Here is a 19,677-nt window from a genome sequence, read left to right on the forward strand (position 1 = left end):
ATTTAGTGTCATATTTTTGTAGCGGTTCATACAACACATATTCCCATCAAATTTCATCACTGTAGTACTTATAGTTTCCGAGTAAATCGGCTGTGACAGACGGACAGACGGACAGACGGACAGACGGACATGACGAAACTATAAGGGTTCCGTTTTTGCCATTTTGGCTACGGAACCCTAAAAACGTGATATTAGATATTATATTATATTATTATATACTTACGTTACTGTACTATTATATTTATTTAGTACTAAGACAAAGTGAAAATAGTTACGGATTGCGTAAAAAATACTTCAGTACGTTAGAACCTTCCAATAAAAGTTATTATAGTTCCAAACAACATAAAGGTTCTACCGGCTCTTAGAACTAACGTCCCTCCGTATACTTCGAGTGGTCTTCTACTATGTACTTACATATTATTATAACGGAATAAAATATAATGATGTCATCACCAGCGTTAAGTATATCCTGATAAGAAGGCAAAATTCGACCATTCGGCATTACGGACCGCCGACGACGGCGTCCAACTTTATTATTATATAAATAAGTATAATTATTTAATTAAAGCGTGCAAAATGTTATTTAAACACTCCATAATTTTGTGCTTCTTGACTAGTGTTTTTGGCGTTAGTATAAAGGTAAAGTTCAAACTAATAATAATAGATTATACTGCCAAATATTTAATAGATAATATACAGGGGGTTGCTGGATATGTGTTATAAGCCGAAAAAAGTTGACTAAGCACATAATTTTAAATCAAATTTTGATATGAAGCTTTAAACATTCAAAGAAAAAAAGCTTCTCCGTAGTAACTTAGTCCTCAAGACTTTTTACTATGGGTATTAGGTTTTTTTTTCACGAATACTTAATAGTTTTTCAGAATGATGAAGACGGGCTGAATCTTTTCGTCCCTTTTTGCTTACTATACCATTTTGCAACAACCTGTAGTGTGCACTATGGCACTATAGCACCGAGAAATTTAATACTCCTAGGAGTCGTAGGATAGTGCGCATAAGGTTGAAACACGGTTTTTGTTTTATTGGCTGATGGTTATTAATTTTGGTGTTCATGTTTATGTTTGGGAAATTGTTACTGAACCTAGGTACCTAATAATTTTATTTGTTGTCAAGATATTTCTCGGTACCTACATTCTAAATAGTTTCACATTTTTTTTCCAATTTATAGAATAATTGAATTAGGATAAAACCAAACAAAACATAGGTACACCTAATCTATGAAGAAACTTCATGCTCATTAGCAGCTATACGCTTGCTGGTCCTTCCTTAGGTACTACCTAGGCAGTTCCGCCAGGTAGGTAGGAACGCAATTTTTTTTGTTAATTAATTAATTTAACTCTTTATTGCACAAAATGTATTAAATGTAAATGTATTAATATGTGTATAAAAGGCGGACAAAATGCTAAAATTATTTTCTTCCAGTCAACCTACAGTACAGAATCAGTAGGTAATAATAAAGAAGTGCCAAAAAATACAAAAAATAAAATTTAAGTGCTTAAAATTAATTAAATGTTTATGTGTAATGAATCAATTGTTATTTTAAGTAAATCGTGAAATACAAAATATTACAAATACGATTCGGGTAATTTGGTGTCGTCACTTTGTAAATGAAACTTTTTGATTTACTAGGCGTTAAGTATTGTAATTGTAACTAACCTACCACGAAAAAGAGAAGCATTCAATAAGATTTGTATTTAAAAAACCATTATCAGGCGAACTTGACCCAAGTGACCCAGGCTCTCAATTTTACAATCTAGGTTATTATGTAACACCCTGCACAGCGACAAATATTACTTAAATGTAAAAAAAAAATTAATCCATAGGTACTTACTTAATCTCAAATAAATACCTTATCTCACTTTATTTATTTATTTATTATCTCGTTTACTTTTAGTAGGTAGTTACTACTACTTTCGGTAGGTATCTATTTACCCAATATGCGGGGAAGTTCTCACTTCCTAAGTTATTTTGTAAATTCGCTAATATAATGCTGTTGGTTTTCCACTACAATGTTAAAAGTAAAGAACAAAATTGTAGAGTACCTACTAGCCGTAATTGGGTGACTTAGTTCATAATTCTGAACAGCTTTTGTTCTACGAATTGAGTAAATTCGTTGCAAAAAACTACTCTCCATAGTAAAAACTCAACGTGATTAACAAAGTTTCTTTCCCTTTTTTGCATACTATTTTTTACTTTTACACTCGTAGATACCAAACAAGTTTTTCTCAAGCTAACTCATGGCTTATTATATGCTGAGTAATCATTCATCATCAGAAGCGAGTTTTTTGTGTCATACACGTGATAAAAACACAGTTAAATTAATATAGGTACTTAATGTGTATATCAGGAACATATTATGTATATCAGGAACGTTTTTAAAACTCGACGCTCATGCTATTTCGTAGCGAAAAAAGCTTATTGACGTACCTACCTAATGTATGATAATAAAATCGATGAACTATATCATGGCGATGAATTGCCAATATCAACTAGGTAAACGCATTAGTTCTATTTAAAGCTTTTTGTCTTAATAAATAAATTGATATTATTGGTAACTCGGTATTGAAATACTTCTGACTATAACTATAACCTTATGGGTATACAAGCGACCGCATATTAAATCATTATTATGTATGTACCTATTGAATATTATTTATTTTAAAGATTGCTAGTATGAATTTTTAATAGCCTAACATAGTTCCACCAGTAAAAAGCTCTCAACTATCCAACACGTCCCACTGACCCGTGTTTATACCAGACATAATAGGTTTTTAATTATTTAAAATTTCCCGGGATAATTGCAGACGGAACCTCACAAGCCGCGAGTATGCGTGATAGGCGCTGGCATAGCGGGTCTCAACTCGGCGTACTACCTGAAGGAAGCAGGCCTGAACTTCACAGTTCTGGAGGGAACCCAGTATGTGGGCGGCACCTGGAGATACGACCCCCGAGTGGGCACTGACGAGTTTGGGGTGCCCATACATACCAGCATGTATAAGCATTTGAGGTGAGAATCAACAAGACCCTGACTTCTATCGGTCTATCTATCGTGGCGAGCAGATTTTCCGCATTTAGTCTCCAATGTGTGCCATTATGCGTTAACGTTATGGGGAAACTAGCTATTAAAAGCCACCCAAGCTCACACCAGAAAACTTTACAGTAGACGACCTAGGTTACCTACTTATAACTTCCCAGAGAGACCTCGATTTTCATCGTAGTGTCTTCACGCCTTTACAATGTAACACCTTCTTACATCCTGACTTATTTCAGTAACAAAATCAAAAATCCTTTGTTTGGTAAGGTTTATTTTAAATCTAGATTTTCACAAAGTTTTTCTCCATTTCAAGAGTGACATAACTCAATGGTTCGTGTAGATCTCGTGTGGATACTTAAACTTACCTATGTTTTCCATTACAGGACCAACTTACCGAAGCAAACAATGCAACTATCAGGGTTCCCCATGCCTGACGACTACCGCTCCTTTGAAACCTGGAAGCGGTTTTACGAATACTTGAAATCATATGCCAAGAAATTCGACTTAGAAAAATATATGAAGGTCTGTATTCTGTCTGTAATTATAAGAGGGATGGGTATATTTAAATCTTAGAACTCCAGTTAAAATAACTAACATTTATATTTTAATTTCAGTTTAATCACCTTGTCGAGTCTGTAAAACGGGAAGAAAATTCATGGAAAGTAAAATCCAAAAACTTAAAAACCGGAGAATATGTTATGGATGACTGTGATTTTGTGTTTGTGGGAACTGGTCACCATCATACGCCTAACATGCCAAATTTCCCCGGCGAAGAGTTATTTAATGGTAAGGAAATATATTTTTTGGATAGTCATAAAACATAGAACACACCATCATCAATAAAATTATATCATGATCATTTTCTCAAGGAACGTCAAAAGATGCTCTCACAATGATTTCTGTCTAACTGGGAGATATAAGAAAGCTCTAAATCTAGAATCCTGAAATAATCACTAATATTTTTTTCCAGGAACCATAATTCACAGCCACGATTTCAGAGACACAGTACCTTTTGAAGGCCGTCGCGTGTTGGTAGTTGGACGTGGACCTTCAGGCCTGGACATAAGTGTGGACATCGCTTACGTCAGCAAGAAATTAGTGCACAGCCATCATAGCAAGACTAAAGTCGGAACTCCGTTCCCGGACAACTTTGTAGAGAAACCTGATGTGGCGAGGTTCACTGAAAACGGCGCGTATTTTACTGACGGCTCTTTTGAAGAGTTGGATGACGTCGTTTACTGTACAGGTAAAATAATCATTTTCTATAATAATTTACTAATTAATATGAGGCTGCCCAGGACCACTTAACCGACAACTCTCTCAGAACAAGCTTGCTTGTGTTGGGGTCACCAACCCGCAATAGGCCAGCGTGTTGGACTAGGCCTAAACCATTTCTTTATTAGAAGGGAGGAGACCAATTGCCAAGTCTTACTCTTCATTCTATATTACACTTTCACGTTTCAGGTTTCAAAACGGCCCTTCCGTTCCTGGACGAGTCGAGTGGGCTGACCATGGGATCCCGCTACGTATACCCGCTCCACCACTACATGGTGAACATCAACCAGCCCACCATGGTGCTGCTGGGATTCGTCGAGCTGGCGTGCACTGTCACCACCATTGGGGCTCAGGTGGGAAAAAAAAATGCAATATTTAATGAAAGCTGGGATTTTCTCTACAATTTGATACTACCTCTACATTGGTTAATGGTCGCAATATTTGAAAGCAAAGCTGGGTTGGATTAGGCCCCATAACCTACAGAATAAACTAAAACTGTTCTGTATTGTCTAATGTAAAGTCAGACCAAAGTTTCCAACGGGTTAAATATGGTTTTCTGTAACTGGAAGGTCCCCCAAAATTAAAAAATAAGAAATACTCGTAGCACGTCACGTAAATTCGAAATAACAAAGAAAAATGCTCTCAAAACTGTTATAAGTAGCATTAGTTTCAAGCTTTGTCGAACCCAAAGTCCATTGAAAGCTTTTTTGAAGTCCTGACACGCTTTCTCTCGTTTTCAGGCCAGATACGCCGTGGCGCTCGCCACTGGCAACTTCACGTTGCCCTCCAAGGAAGACATGATGGCGAAGTGGCAAGCGCGGGCTGACAGCATCAAAGAGAAGGGACGACCAATGAGTGACATTCTTGTTATTGGCGAGAAAGAGGTAAGAATTTGAATAAAAACTATGATTAGATTCAGAATCTGGGGGTCACTCCCGCTTACGAAAAAATAAGTTTTATATCGCTGTAGCACTAACCACGTGCAGTCCACGTCTCTATCTCGATGTAATAAATGTACCGATTGTGTGTACTTGTTTTTCACTCTGCAAGAGTAAGCTTCAGATTTTCGTAACACGTGGTACTTAACACTTATTATCTTTTCAAACTTTAAAACACTGACCGTTCTTAACTTTTATTCTTAACATATTCATGTTCTTTTATTTTTAACAGCTTATTAGAAGCACGTGATTTTGAAATAAAAAATATGACCTCTGGTCTGGGTCACTACTCTACACTAGTATAACTATTACTACGGGTACTACATATTATTGTATTATTTCAAGAAACTTACATAAACATTACTGGGAAGATAAAACGAACAAGCTGTGTTTAATTATATCCGTGTCGTATTTATCAACTAGATAACCCCAAATTATTGTTTATGTAAGGTACAATGTACATAACATAACAATATTTCTAAATAGTTTCATAATATAATATATTTTTATACATTAGGTCATCAATATACCCACGTTACTACTTTGGCCGAAAATAAAACGAAAGCACTCATTTTCGTAAACACTTTTACCCACCTTTTACAACTTTCCTTTACAGACTTTACACTAAACGTCAATTATAAAAGCATTGACCTTTTCAATTACAATTTCAGAACGAATACTACGAAGACATCTCCAACGAGTCAGGCACGTACAAGATCCCGCCAGTCATCTACAGCATGAGGGACGTGGACCAGCAGTCCATGATGGAGAACTGGTACACCTTCAGAGAGTACGAGTACCAGCTCATCGACGACCACACGTTCAGCCGGTGCCTGCAAGACCCGAAGAGCAAGACACCCTGTGTGCAGAAGATACACGGCCAGTGATTGTACCGGCGGTCCTACAAATCATCATTTTAAATGTAACCTTCTTATGTGAAATACGTTAATATTGACGTCTATTAGATTGAGGAACGGATCATGTAGGACATTAAATGAAATAAATTTTATCTTTTTTTGTGTTTGAATATTTATACCACTAGTATAGCCATTTAGGTACCTATGAACAGTATACCAAGTAGAAATGCCATCATCATCATCAGCCAATAATCATCCACTGCTGGACATAGGCCTATCCCAAGGAGCGCCACAACACTCGGTCCTCGGCCTTCCTCATCCAACCACTACCGGCTACACGCCTAAGGTCGTCAGTCCAGCAGACAGGAGGGTGCCCCACGCTACGTTTGCCTGTTCGTGGTCACCACTTGAAAACTCGTCTACCCCAACGGTTATCGGTTCTTCGGCAGATATGACCAGCCCACTGCCACTTCAGCTTGCATATTTTGACAGCTATGTCGGTAACCCAGGAATGCCAAGGCTTATTATGTTGCCACTTATTGAGTTTTGAGTTTTTCAACTACGATTTGGAAGGAGAACCGTGCCCCAGCAGTGGGGACGTGATGGGTTGTGATGATGACATAGAAACCAGTTGTGAGGATGCGACAGTTCTTCTATTTTTATATATATTCGTTTATTTTCCAAAAACATATTATAATAGGTACATAAGTTTACAACAAAAACCTGCCGCTTAAACCACGCAGGCTTTCAATAGGCTACTTGACTTATATAAAATTTGCTGTCGTAATATTACACTTACAGTTACAATTAAGCACACTCAACTGATACACAATTACACACCTTCACACACACACACTCACACACACACGCACAAACACAGACACACACGCGCACACTCCACGCAGGTACTTTTATATTTATAATTAATTAATTACGTACACATTCTGAATTGTTATTTTTAATTTTAATTTTAATTTTTAATTTTTAATCTATTGCATGCAAAACCAAAAATTGTTAATCAGTAATAGACGCTTAAGTTTAAACTAGATGATATACAGGAAGAGCGGAGTCTCCTGGCACAGGCGTTTCCAACGCCTAAAAGGAGGCTTCAAATTACTAGTTATTAAGAAATCTTTGTTAAGACAATAAACAATTTTGTATTTGTATTTGTATTTTGTATTGCTGTAAGTAGTATTTACCTTACAAAACCGAAATAAATCGATTTCACGAAATAAACGTTTAAGATGGCGCCTCTAATCACACACGGCATAGAGCCATCACCAAACATTGATTGATACCACGGTTGGGGGTAAATAAATCCCAAGAGGTGTTATATAAATAGTCATAATATTCTACTGTAATTGCGTATATTGTTTATAACGGGGTCAGACTACTAAACGCTGACATTGTGCGATAGGGAGCGGTTGCACGTTCAATGATCATTATTAAACAAATTTACATAATAATTGTGATTAATATTTAATAATTGTGTGTGTGCAACATGAAACTGAAGTGTTTGTTTGTGTGTGCAAGTGTGATCAGCTGCAGTCTCCTTGGTGGTGTTGTCAGTTTCACTTTTAAGGTATCTATTAACAACTTATTTACTAACACTGCCTAGATAGTTTATGCTTCAAAATGAGACATAAAGAGCGTCACCATCAAAACTTAAGACACAATTCTAAACGCTGTTAGTCGTATAAATACGCTTATAAGGGTGGATTCGACCAAACATCACGTTATACCAGGGTAACTTAACTATACCGGAATAAAATTAACACGAGAGTAAACATCTGGGATAAGTACATTTACATTCTACCAAGTTTAACCATGAATAATTGAATAAACGTGAACGAAACTGTAATGCAACTAAAATAAAAATTGCTGCGTTTTCAAAGTGTGCAATAGAAATGACAAGTCAACTTAGTTTGAATGGATTATAAGAGTATGAAACGTCATAAGAGGGGTTTCTTATCAGCTGACGTGCTGCCGCCATTACGTAATTACTCTTACATTCTACCACATCTGAAACCTAGATATTATGTAGCTTATACCAAGAATAAAAATTCACACCGTAAAAATTGACGGTATAACGCGCTTATCCGAGAGTAATTTCGTAATGGCGGCAGCACGTCAGCTGATAAGAAAACCCTCTTGTGACGTTTCATACCATTATAATCCATAGTATGTATGTGTCACTCTCATAGAAGTAATATGTACATACTTTTTTTTGTACTAAGTACTTAGTGTTACCATATTCACTCTAGATTTTGACACTTCTTGCTGGCGTTTCACCGGAATCTGTAGGTATGAGATCATGATAAACGTAAGCGCCTCTTTCGGTAACGTTAGCAATGAAAAAAAAACCCAGTGAAGCGCCTGTCGAATAACCTATCGAGAATATGTGATGCGGCCACTGCTGTTTAGGACATGTACCCAATGGTCCTCTCCTGTGAATTTGTCGATTCGCAAGCAATCAGGTCACCCGTTCCATGGGGATATGCATGATCTAAGATACCTAACTGTTACGAGTGCGATGCGATAGCTACAGAATAGATAGAAAGTGATTCTGTGTACGCTTACACTTGGTCTAGAAAATTTGTTTAGAACTTAAACTTCAAAAAGCTACGTTATTCTTATCTTAATCTCTCGGCTGCCGACCCAATAAAATAGCTTGCACATGTGGTTTTTGGCAAAGCAATCAATTTCGTAGGTTCAGCACTCAGGAGCGTTGCGTTCTATGCGTTGCATAGTTAATAATACCTGTTAAGTCATAAGTAAGTACTTTAATCTACACAACCTGTAAGTACCTACTTGCGCTCAAACAGATACATATTTTTTATTATTAAATTTATATAATTTATTCAAGTAACGAGATGACGGTTCAGTCATAAGCATAACTATTAACACTTTATATCGTTTGAAATTTAAGACTACCGTAACTGAAATTTATATAAAATAGCTGTCCCCGCGCGCTTCGCTTCGCCTTAAAAAGTTTTCCCGTGGGAATTCCGGGATAAAAAGTAGCCTATGTTCTTTCCCAGGGTCTAGTCCGTATGTATACCAAATTTCATTCAAATCCGTTCAGTAGTTTTGGCGTGAAAGAGTAACAGACAGACAGACAGACAAAGTTACTTTCGCATTTATAATATTAGTTAGGATAAGTATATAAAATAGCTACCTACAAAATACATACTTAGATCACTGATGGTACTATTATAAGGTAGGTAATTATAAATCTGTTTAAATAACAAAGATGATTTTGCTATCTTATCTTAGCAATCACATAAAATAAAATCAATACATTAGATAGTAACAACAAACCATTGAATCACTCGTTAGCAATCATTTTAATTTTGATAATGATATAATTATATTTTATTATGTATTGTTATGACGTAGGTAGGTTGGTACATTTAACAACAAACGTTGTCAATCAAGTTTTTATTGATGAATCAAGTTTTTTTTATTAATTATCCTTACTTAGGTACTATTACTTAGCATAAATTGTTAAATTACAAAAAGGCAAGATATTATTAATAAAAAAATTATCAAGTAAGTATTAATAATAAATTATTAATTTCTTTGTAAATTAATGATGAAAATAAATGACGCAGCCTCACGAGTAGAGCGTGCTTAATTAGTTACTTATTTACTCACACGCATAAGTAGATAATGAACAAAAAAACTAAGTAAGTACTTACACTTACTTAATTAGTTCTGACATAAAAAAATAAGTTCTAATCGGATACCGATAGTAAAGGTTCTGTGGCAAAGATTGCAATTAGCAATACAGCCGCTTTTTTTATTCTTATTATGTAAAACACACACACACGCACTCACGCCTTGTACTAATGTACTCCCTTGCGGAGTGGGCAGAGGTGAATTGCTGCACCCACTTTTCGCCAGAGTGTATGTTAGTCCCAATGTAATAGGGGGCGGGCCTATTGCCATTTTACGGGCACATCCAAGACCCGAGAACACATATCTGTGTTTAAACAAATATCTGCCCCAGCCGGAAATCGAACCCGAGACCATCGGCTCAGTAGTCAGGGTCACTAACCACTACGCCATTCGGTCGTCTTATTATATACCTAGTTTTAATTTCCTTCTTTTATAATAGCTATACTATTTTTAATAACGGTTTGAGCTTGTTTAACTTTTAAAAACTTGTGTTGTCATCATCACATATAGTGCCAAAATCTTATCTGTTCCGGTGACGGCATCGCTGTGATCGAATCCAGTGGTGCCATCGATTAAATTTTGCCTATTTGTGGTTTAAACGACAATGCATTTCTGCTATTGCCTATTTTATAATTAGGTACATTCATAAGTATAGATAAATCAAAATATTGGGTCGATAGTAAATGAAAGAGGATATTATATATCAAACGACATTTGTTGTATGGAAAATTTGTACACGGCGAACAGAAATAAAATAAGCTCTAATTATGTTCTGATATAGGAGATTAAATCTAGATTACAATGGTATAGGTAATATCAGATCTGTGGGTCGTGAAAATACCGATATAGACAGACTTAAAAAAAAAACTATTAATTATTTATTTATGAACACTTTATTTTACATTTTCTAAAGTAACAAGAAATAAGAGCATAAAATTAAAATAAATTCAGACAAAGAACAAAAAGCAATTTCTTCCGATGTCATTAATCATCATTATTTCGTCTAAAATCGATGCAGGTGCGCGAAATTCTTCTTGGTATACTGCCTTAGATTTAAAGTGACATGTCACCTGTAATCAAAGAAAGATAAATATTATATACTTTTCATTATGACCCATCCCGTCCCCACTGCTGGGGCACGGGATGGGGTGAAAATATTATTGAAATTACATGTGAGTATATGGGTAAAAATATTCGTCATATTTGGCAACACTAACCTGTAGCCGCTGCAACTCGTTCTTCCAATTTTTCAAACGGAATTAAAGGCGTCTGAATACGTTATTCTTACTGCATAAAAGCCAATATATCTAGTATTACTTTTCTTGCATCACATTTTAGCGCTTTTGGCATTATTTTCACGCAGATAATCACAAAACAAATTAAATAACGTAGCGTCAGCCTCTTCGCAGAAATTGACAACTCAAATAACGCACAGAGTATGAAATGACGTTTGACAATGACGTCTCGTTAGTTGCACATTTTGACCACCGGAACAGATAAGATTGTGGCACTATAACAAAAAATAATGTGCCCATTTCAGATTCGTTTGGGTGTTATTGAGTCACACAAGTAGTCTAGAACGCATTGTCACCCGACGTTTACGGGCCACTCACAATAGCCACAGTATAGTATAGTGTAGAGATAGCAGCGCCATTATCTATGTAAAAGTACAGTCATTACATGTTTGTGTGCGGAAACGATCGCGTTCCGTGTGTTATGTAGAAAAACGATAGTAAAAAGTTAAATCTGTGTTATATTACAGGCTAGGAAAGTTATTGCTACGTAATGGTGAGTGTTAAATAGCATAATTGGTTCACTATATCGCTGAATGATAGGTTTGTTTGTGAGCAAAGCGTAGACTATAGTTGGTTCAAGGTCAATACTATTTTTCATCGCGTTTAATAAGAAGTGTTCAGTCTGCTCACTAGATGTCACTAGCTTGAGCAAAATTAATAACTAGATGTAGGTACATAACATTAAGGGTGAATTCGTCCAAACATCACGTTACACGAGAATAACTATACTGGAATTAAAATTATACGCGAGTAAATATCTAGGATAAGTACATTTGCATTCTACCCACAGGGGTATAATCGTGACAGTTCTGACATTGCGAAAAAGAGACGCTTAGCTACATTAAGCGTAAGAAAGAAACGTTAAGCTGTAAATGTTTTTTGTCCTTTTTGCTGTGGCGCCTGTTTACGTCAGTTCTCTGTGCCAAACAATGAAACAAATGAAAAATCTGTGCCAAACAAAGGCTGACAGTTACAACAAAATTTTCTAAATGCTATTTATTTTCGATTTGCTAGTGATTTGTGGGTGTTTATTAAGTTTATTAGACTATTATCATCACTTAACGAGTGTGTGACATGGGTGGGTGGATTTTGTTCGGTTGTTTAGAGCATATTGAACGAAAACACGATGGAATGATGGATGAGATATATTTTCACATGTAAGTAGATACTATCAAGTTTAACAAGCTTACATTCATCATAGTACTATCTATTGGCTCGATTTTAATATAAAACGATACTAATTTTAATACTGTAAGGTCTTTTAGTATCAGTTTTAAGTAAAAATTACGAGGTACCATATCATAACAAATCACATGGTGTTGCAAGTTATTGAAAATTTATTTTACCCACAAATATTATAGTATGCAAAGAAAATACTAGAAATTGTAACGGACTCGGGTTGGGTTTACAAATGGGGCGCACGAATTCGGTTTTTGTGAAGATTGTATTTTGTAGAAGTCATTCTCCTCTTTCAAATGAGGTGCCTCTCATTGTGAGGAAACGTTCGTTTCTTTTTTTTTCTTCCATGTGTGATTTCTTCTGTATAATATAAAGTTTATTGTATTGATACGAAATACGTGTTTCCTTTAAAAAAAACCCCATCACATATTTGGCCCACGATTATAATGCTCATGCTCATCCATTTATCTCTTTCATAGGTTTCCGACAGAAAAAAAAATATCAAGAAAATGGATAGACATTACCGGTCGCACAAATTGGGAACCAAGGAAACATACAAAAATTGTGTTCGGCACATTTTGAAGAGGATTGTTTCGATTGGACGAAGACAATGAATTATACAATCCACTCAGTTTGTGTATATTAAATAATTATATTGAAATCAAATAAGTATGAGTAAAGTTTTTTTTCTTATATCGTCGGTTGACAGGAAAAACTCAATAAGGCAGATTTTTCAATATTCAGATAAATGTTATCTTGGTAATACAAACATTGAGAAACATTGAGACGCAACAGCATCAAAATTATTTCCTAGCAAAACTTTTGTCTGGCTATTGAAAAATTAGCCTTTAGTGTCTTTTTCCTATCAACCGACGATATACTCAAGTTTTGTTTTTGTTATTATGATAAGTTAAATTTCCCCATATTTAGGTTTTATTTTTTTGTCGGCAACATCTATGGTTTGAGTGAGAAAGAGAATAGTGCACACGGCGATTGCGAATCTATTTGTAGTTGATCTGAGATTCTACCAAGTTATACCATGATTAAATTGAATGAACGAGGAACGAAACTGTAATGCAACTAAAATAAAAATAGCTGCGTTTCAAAGCATGCAATAGAAATGACATGCCAACTTAGTTTGAATGTATTATAAAAGTATGAAATTGTTTATGTTTTAATATTTTATTCGCTGTTGTTATTCTGAGACTTTGCCTTTTAACGTACTTTTGTTTATGTTTTGACAGATGTGTTTATATGTCATTATGACGGTTTTCTAATCAGCTGATGTGCTGCCGCCATTACAAAATTACTCTCGGATAAGCTCGTTACACGGTCAATTTTGGCGGTATAACATTTTATTCTTGGGATAAGCTAGTTATCTTGGTTTCAGGTTTGGTAGAATGCAAAATCTGCTTACTCGCGAGTAACTGGTACTTTACTCGTGAGTAAACAGTTACTCGACGTTGGCCGAATCCGCCCTTAGTAGGTTTACAATCCTCATATTAGTCCCTAGGCTGATTTACTTAGGTACATAAATTTTACTATCGTGGAGTTTTTTTTGATTTTTTTTCCTAAAACCCGTAACTGTAGGCGACTCTGCGATTTGGCGCTTATGCAGCTGAGGGGTTAACAAAACCACATAGAGGTTTTCCCTTAGGTTTTCCCCATTATGATTTTCATAAGCGATAGTGCCGAAGGTAGAGTAATGTCTGTCTGATAAAACGTTTAAGTAAAAACCTGCTTATAGTTACATACCTACCGGATATAGGGTAAATCGTGGTATAACTGGCATGTGTCAGTAACTGGCACTTTGGCTATAAAACTAAATATATTAAGCTTTTGGATATAGTAAGACCATCTTTGATGTGTTTACAGCAATCTCCAACTATTCATTGATATTATAGTTTAATTTTACGCCGCTAGGTGTGTATTTTCCAGCGCTGGAAATTATTTCAGTCAAAGCGGCGAAGATCGCCAAAAAAATGCATGTGCGTTTAGTTTTTCTTAAGGAGACACCAAAATTTGTATGGCCTGTTTTCGCGAAAATAAATAAGTTTTTGATAGTGTGACAATAACAAAGAAGTAGGGGAAGGTCTAAACAATATCATAATAGCCCGATTCACTGTGATTTTAGTTGCTTTTGAGTTATATTTGAGGGTGCTAGTTACTGAAATGTAATTTATATCTTCTCTTAGTAACTGGCACCCCCCTGCCAGTTACTAATATTTTGGGTTTTGTGATTTTAAGCTATTTTATACCTTCTATCGACAGAAAATACGATTTAAAGTGCACTGTAAAAACCCCCAGTGTCTAGGCAGCTTTGTTTCAATAACTGGCACGGGGCTGCCAGTTACTAATCTGCATACATTTTTTTACGCACCAATAACTGGCACTTACTGGTGCGGTAAAAATTTCTTTCATGTTTCTTTTCAGAAAAATGACTAAAATCAAGGCAATCTACAGTAGTCTGTAATTGTCCACTGCTGGACCTCTCACCAGCAGTGACACTGCACTCTATTCTCGACCTTCCTCATCCAGCCACTACCGGTCAGCTTTATAAGGTCGTTGGTCCAGCTGGCCCGAAGGTATCCGCCGCTACCATTGCCTTTTCGTGGTCTCCACTCTAGAGCGCGTTTGCCCCACTGGTCATCGGTTCTTCGGCAGCTATGGCCGGCCTTATGCCACTTGAGCATACAGAATTTAAGAGCTATATCGGTTACTCAAGTTCTCTTACGGATTACCTTATTTCTAATATGGTCCTTCAAAGAACCAAGAAACTTTCCAATGCCCGCTGATCGATTTTGAATCGGTGGACCAGTCCAACCGTCAGTGTCCACGTCTATGATCCATACGCCATCACCAGTAAGACGCATTGACTGAAGACCTTTGCCTTCAGGCATTTTTATGTGAAAATTTTGGTTCTTCTAAATCTTCCCCTATGCAGTCCAATCCAGTAATATTTTGTTTTATGCACCTTACAGCTTCATTTTCGAAGTTCCTTCTGCCTAGTCGAATAGACGGTCCAAGGTAGACATAATATACTGTTGCTGCATTAAGGCCGCTATGCATGTTACAACGAGGGAATTCCAGAACTGCCCAGGTCTAAATGGAATCAAAGGCTTTCTTATAGTCCTTGAAGAACTTGATAGTAACACGGTTGGTGATGACCTTATAAAACAGCTTGAAAACATGACTTATAAACAAAATTGGTTAAAGAGCTTCTGAAGCTGTTCGAGGATAGTAATAGCTTTCAGAAGAGCTGTACTAATTCTGTCTTTACCCAGAGCATGTGAAGCTGAAAGCCGTAGAAACTTTCAATTTCTGCAAGAAATTTCAGCTTAGAGGCAACTATACTACCGGTAGCAGTCTTCAACTTAGCCAGGTCACTTCTCCCAAGCTGCTGAATGAATACATCAAGGTCCACAAGCATTTGCTTTCTCCATTTCCGTTTCCAAATCCAAGGGTTTCTGGATTTGTTGCATTCATATGGACCCACAATTCGTCGCATACTTGTACTGTCATTTTGTCGTGAAGTCGACCATTACAACGGTGATTTTGAGTCTTACCGGTACAGAACCTAGACAGGTAATTGTACATTACCTAATATCAAATATATTATTGATTTTAGAGTACTTATTGACCTAATTGCATGATTTTTTAAAGGGTGCCAGTTACTGAAACATCATGTGACAGTTACTAATTTTTTCTGCCAGTTACTAGGTTTTTTGGGGGTAGTGGATATAAACTTCATTAAAATCGAATATTAATCATATATCTTTACCATTTATGCCTATAATTGTTCGTCATCTTATTGCCATTAATTCAAGCCTACCAGTGCTTAAATCAGGCCAATACTTTATTTTTAATATATTTTTTTGTGTTGCTAGTCGCTTAAACTGCCAGTTACTAGTACTTTTACCCTACGTAAGTAAAAAAATTATTTTTCAGGCTGAACCTCAAAAGCCGCGTGTTTGCGTCATAGGGGCTGGCATAGCCGGCCTGACTTCTGCTCACTATCTGAAAGAAGAAGGCTTGAACTTCACAGTTCTAGAGGCAACACAGTATGTGGGAGGCACCTGGAGATACGACCCCCGAGTGGGCACTGACGAGTTTGGACAGCCGATACATACCAGCATGTATAAGCATCTGAGGTGAGACGAATAAGTACAAATTTTATATTAAATTTATGATACTTCTATTCTATTCTATTCTATTCTATTCTCATAGGGGGTGAAGTTCCTGCACGTGGCTCTCTCGAGTGGAACCTTTGTACATATCCCCTTGATTTCAGCTCAGCCAGCCTAGCTCCCGAGTAAACTGGAGGAGTAGTTTATGATACTTATACCTAATACCTTTTTTTAGGTGTTTTCGTATGAATTTCCGAGAAAAAAGGTGGTGATTAGAGCTGGCTATCATCCACTGTTTTTTATAGGGCTATCCCTCATAGAGTAACTCACATAATTATTATACAGAGTTCCTTGATGTACCGTATTTTACTTATATTTATTATGCTTAATAACTTTATCGCTTGTTTCAGAACAAATTTACCAAAACAAGCAATGGAACTGTCTGGATTTCCAATACCGAAGGAATACCCTTCTTTCCCAAGCTGGAAGCTGTTTTACGAATACTTGAAGTCCTACGCTAAACATTTCCAATTGGAGGAGCATATCAAGGTTAGTTCCTTGCTAACATTTTTCTCAAAAACATCATGTAACAATGATAAATAGTCATCTAGGTACTAACTCTACTAAGTATTAATTCAATTTTACATTTCAGTTTTCTCATCTAGTCGAATCTGTGAAAAGAGTAGAAAATGTGTGGAAAGTTAAACATAAAAATGTTAAAACCGGAGAACAATTCGAAGAAGTCTGCGACTTTATTTTCATTGCTACAGGACACCACAGTAAACCAAACATGCCTAATATCCCTGGCGAAGAATTATTCAAAGGTAATTACAAGTTTGTAAGCATTCCATCAAATTTCTAATGCACTAATGCTTCTTCTTGCACTGTATTTAAAGCGTATAATATTATATATACATATTTCAATTTAACTCATACTCCAGGAACAATCATACACAGCCACGACTTCAGAGAACCAGACCCCTACAAAGGCCGTCGCGTAATGATTGTGGGCTCTGGTCCCTCAGGCATGGACATAGGCCTCGACGTAGCCGACGTCAGCAAGACTTTATTCCATAGTACACACAGCAAAGTTACCTTCCGAACACCTTTCCCTGACAATTTCATCAAGAAGCCAGACGTCAAGAGGTTCACCGAAAACGGAGCGTATTTTTCTGATGGCAGTTTTGAGGAGTTGGATGATGTCATCTATTGTACTGGTATATATCACTAACTACTTTAATTTAGATAATTGTTGATGATTGTAAACGCCTTGATAGTACCTATCTGTTTCTTCAAAGTAGGTACTTAGGTACTTAAAACTGTTCAAAACAAAACCTTTTTCAGGTTTCCAATACTCGTATCCGTTTCTGGACGAGTCAAGTGGCCTGACTTTTGCTCCTCGTTATGTGATTCCCCTCTACCACTACATGGTGAACATCAACCAACCGACTATGATCATGATGGGAATGGTCGTAAGGGCGTGCCTAGTTGCAGCAATCGATGCTCAGGTAAAATTTTAATATCGTAGGTAATCAAAAATACAAAATTCTACATTTACAAAATATATCATGCGTTTTGGAACTCTTCTTGTAAGTTTGACAAAACCTGTAGTAGAAGACCTCTTTAATCTGTTAGTTTATTATACTATTATGATTTATAAATAATCAAGTGTTTATGTTTTTGCAGGCTAGATATGCTACAGCTCTAGCCAAGGGTAATTTTTCACTGCCATCCAAGGAGGAAATGTTAGCAGAATGGCAAACCAGAGCTGATTTAGTCAAAAGTAGAGGACGTCCTATGAGTGATATCCATCTTCTAGCTGAAAGAGAGGTACATTTTCACTAAGACCTAAAGCCCTTTAATACTGTCTTTCATAGTAAGTTAAAGAATATTCCAGTTTCAATAGATAATAATTATCGTAGGTAAACGTATGTATACATTTATATATTTTACGTTTAAAATATTATTTGTTTTGTTTTGTTTTATTTTTATCATTTACATATCCGAGGCCATTACACGTGATATAAATATGTGTACGTTTGTATTTTCGTCGAGAATCGAGATAAAGTCCCCTAGCGGACTTTATTGGCTAAACCAAGGCATATTATATTATATTATTATTATATATATCACATATTATATTTTACACTTAATTGTGATGTGTACGTCCTAGTTATATCAACCCTTCGCGTACACCACAACAAATAACTATCATGCAACCTCAGTCATCATCATCATCACAACCCATCAAGTTCCCACTGCTGGGGCGCAGATCTCTTTCCAAGGAATGGTTTTAGGCCTATAGTCATCAAGTCACCATGATTTATGTTTATTCCTTATCATTCCAGGACGAGTACTACGCAGCCATCGCCAAAGAGTCAGGCACATCGCGAGTGCCACCGGTGCTGTTCAAAATGAGGACACTGGACACAGCTGCCAAGCTGGACAATCTGTACACCTACAGGAACTATGTGTACAACGTCATCGATGAAAACACCTTCACCAGGTGCTATCAAGATCCGCGGGAGAGCAAGAGCTGTACTCCTTGAAATTTTCATAGACGTCAAATTAGAACGTATTTTTACATAGAAAACACCCGAATCACCGAGCAAATACTCGGAACATCTTACTATTATCAAACTTTTAAAAACCTTTAATGGGTGTTTAAACCAACATTTTACACTTAGGTATAAAGCGTTTACGTTTGTGTCTAAGTTTTGATGGTAAGGCCCTAATATTTTAGTTAACCGATAGTTAAATTCCAGTGTCATACTTCTGTCAGTAAATCGACAGCGATTAGCGCGTTAAGTTGTGGTTAACTGCAATGCTGTGATTGTAGATCAGGGGAGGTCTCTCAAGCTTACGAAAAACGAAGGTACAAAGACTCGATATTTTTTTCAAGAAAGAGTAAACCTCATGATTAAGTTCGTTCTTTCATGATTTTGTTCCGTCTAGTGAGTCTTAATGTGCTCAGGCATTTGAACTCTATTTATAAAAGTACAAAGACTACATAACTAGCTAATTAAATAATATTAATTATTGCATGTTTAGTCATTAGTAGAATACATGAGAACATTTAGGAACAGCACCTGTATAAGTTTGTTAACTTACAATATTTAGCTGCTCATAAAATTTACGTTCTTATCTACATAATAAAATATAATGGCAAAAATAACACAAGCATACAAATTTTATATTTAAAAAATATTTTATTTGTACTTAGGTTTATTTATGTAAGTAACTTAAATAATAATATAAGTACTTTGTGAAGTA

The 19,677-nt window shown here is 36.2% G+C and overlaps 2 protein-coding genes across 3 annotated transcripts; both read left to right on the forward strand.

The window, feature by feature from the left end:
* The first annotated feature begins 480 nt into the window (after nucleotides 1-480).
* Nucleotides 481-6,280, forward strand: LOC105393621 (senecionine N-oxygenase). The gene is made up of 8 exons (XM_011565412.3): nucleotides 481-639; nucleotides 2,823-3,025; nucleotides 3,436-3,574; nucleotides 3,667-3,838; nucleotides 4,023-4,298; nucleotides 4,517-4,680; nucleotides 5,068-5,211; nucleotides 5,937-6,280. The coding sequence occupies exons 1-8, from the start codon at nucleotides 577-579 to the stop codon at nucleotides 6,150-6,152; spliced, it is 1,377 nt and encodes a 458-aa protein (XP_011563714.3). The 5' UTR covers nucleotides 481-576; the 3' UTR covers nucleotides 6,153-6,280.
* Nucleotides 6,281-7,503: 1,223 nt separating this feature from the next.
* LOC105393620 (senecionine N-oxygenase) lies at nucleotides 7,504-18,971 on the forward strand. Of its 2 annotated transcripts, none has more exons than XM_011565409.3 (8): nucleotides 7,504-7,704; nucleotides 16,226-16,428; nucleotides 16,815-16,953; nucleotides 17,057-17,228; nucleotides 17,346-17,621; nucleotides 17,749-17,912; nucleotides 18,091-18,234; nucleotides 18,753-18,971. In XM_011565409.3, exons 1-8 carry the CDS (start codon nucleotides 7,624-7,626, stop codon nucleotides 18,951-18,953), a joined length of 1,380 nt encoding a protein of 459 aa, XP_011563711.3. In that variant the 5' UTR covers nucleotides 7,504-7,623; the 3' UTR covers nucleotides 18,954-18,971. The 2 variants fall into 2 exon arrangements, with proteins under 2 accessions (XP_011563711.3, XP_011563712.3); XM_011565410.3 differs by lacking the exon at nucleotides 7,504-7,704 and adding an exon at nucleotides 11,385-11,591.
* Nucleotides 18,972-19,677: the final 706 nt, after the last annotated feature.

Source organism: Plutella xylostella, chromosome 25 (assembly GCF_932276165.1).
Source record: "Plutella xylostella chromosome 25, ilPluXylo3.1, whole genome shotgun sequence".
Taxonomy (NCBI): Eukaryota; Metazoa; Arthropoda; class Insecta; order Lepidoptera; family Plutellidae; genus Plutella; species Plutella xylostella.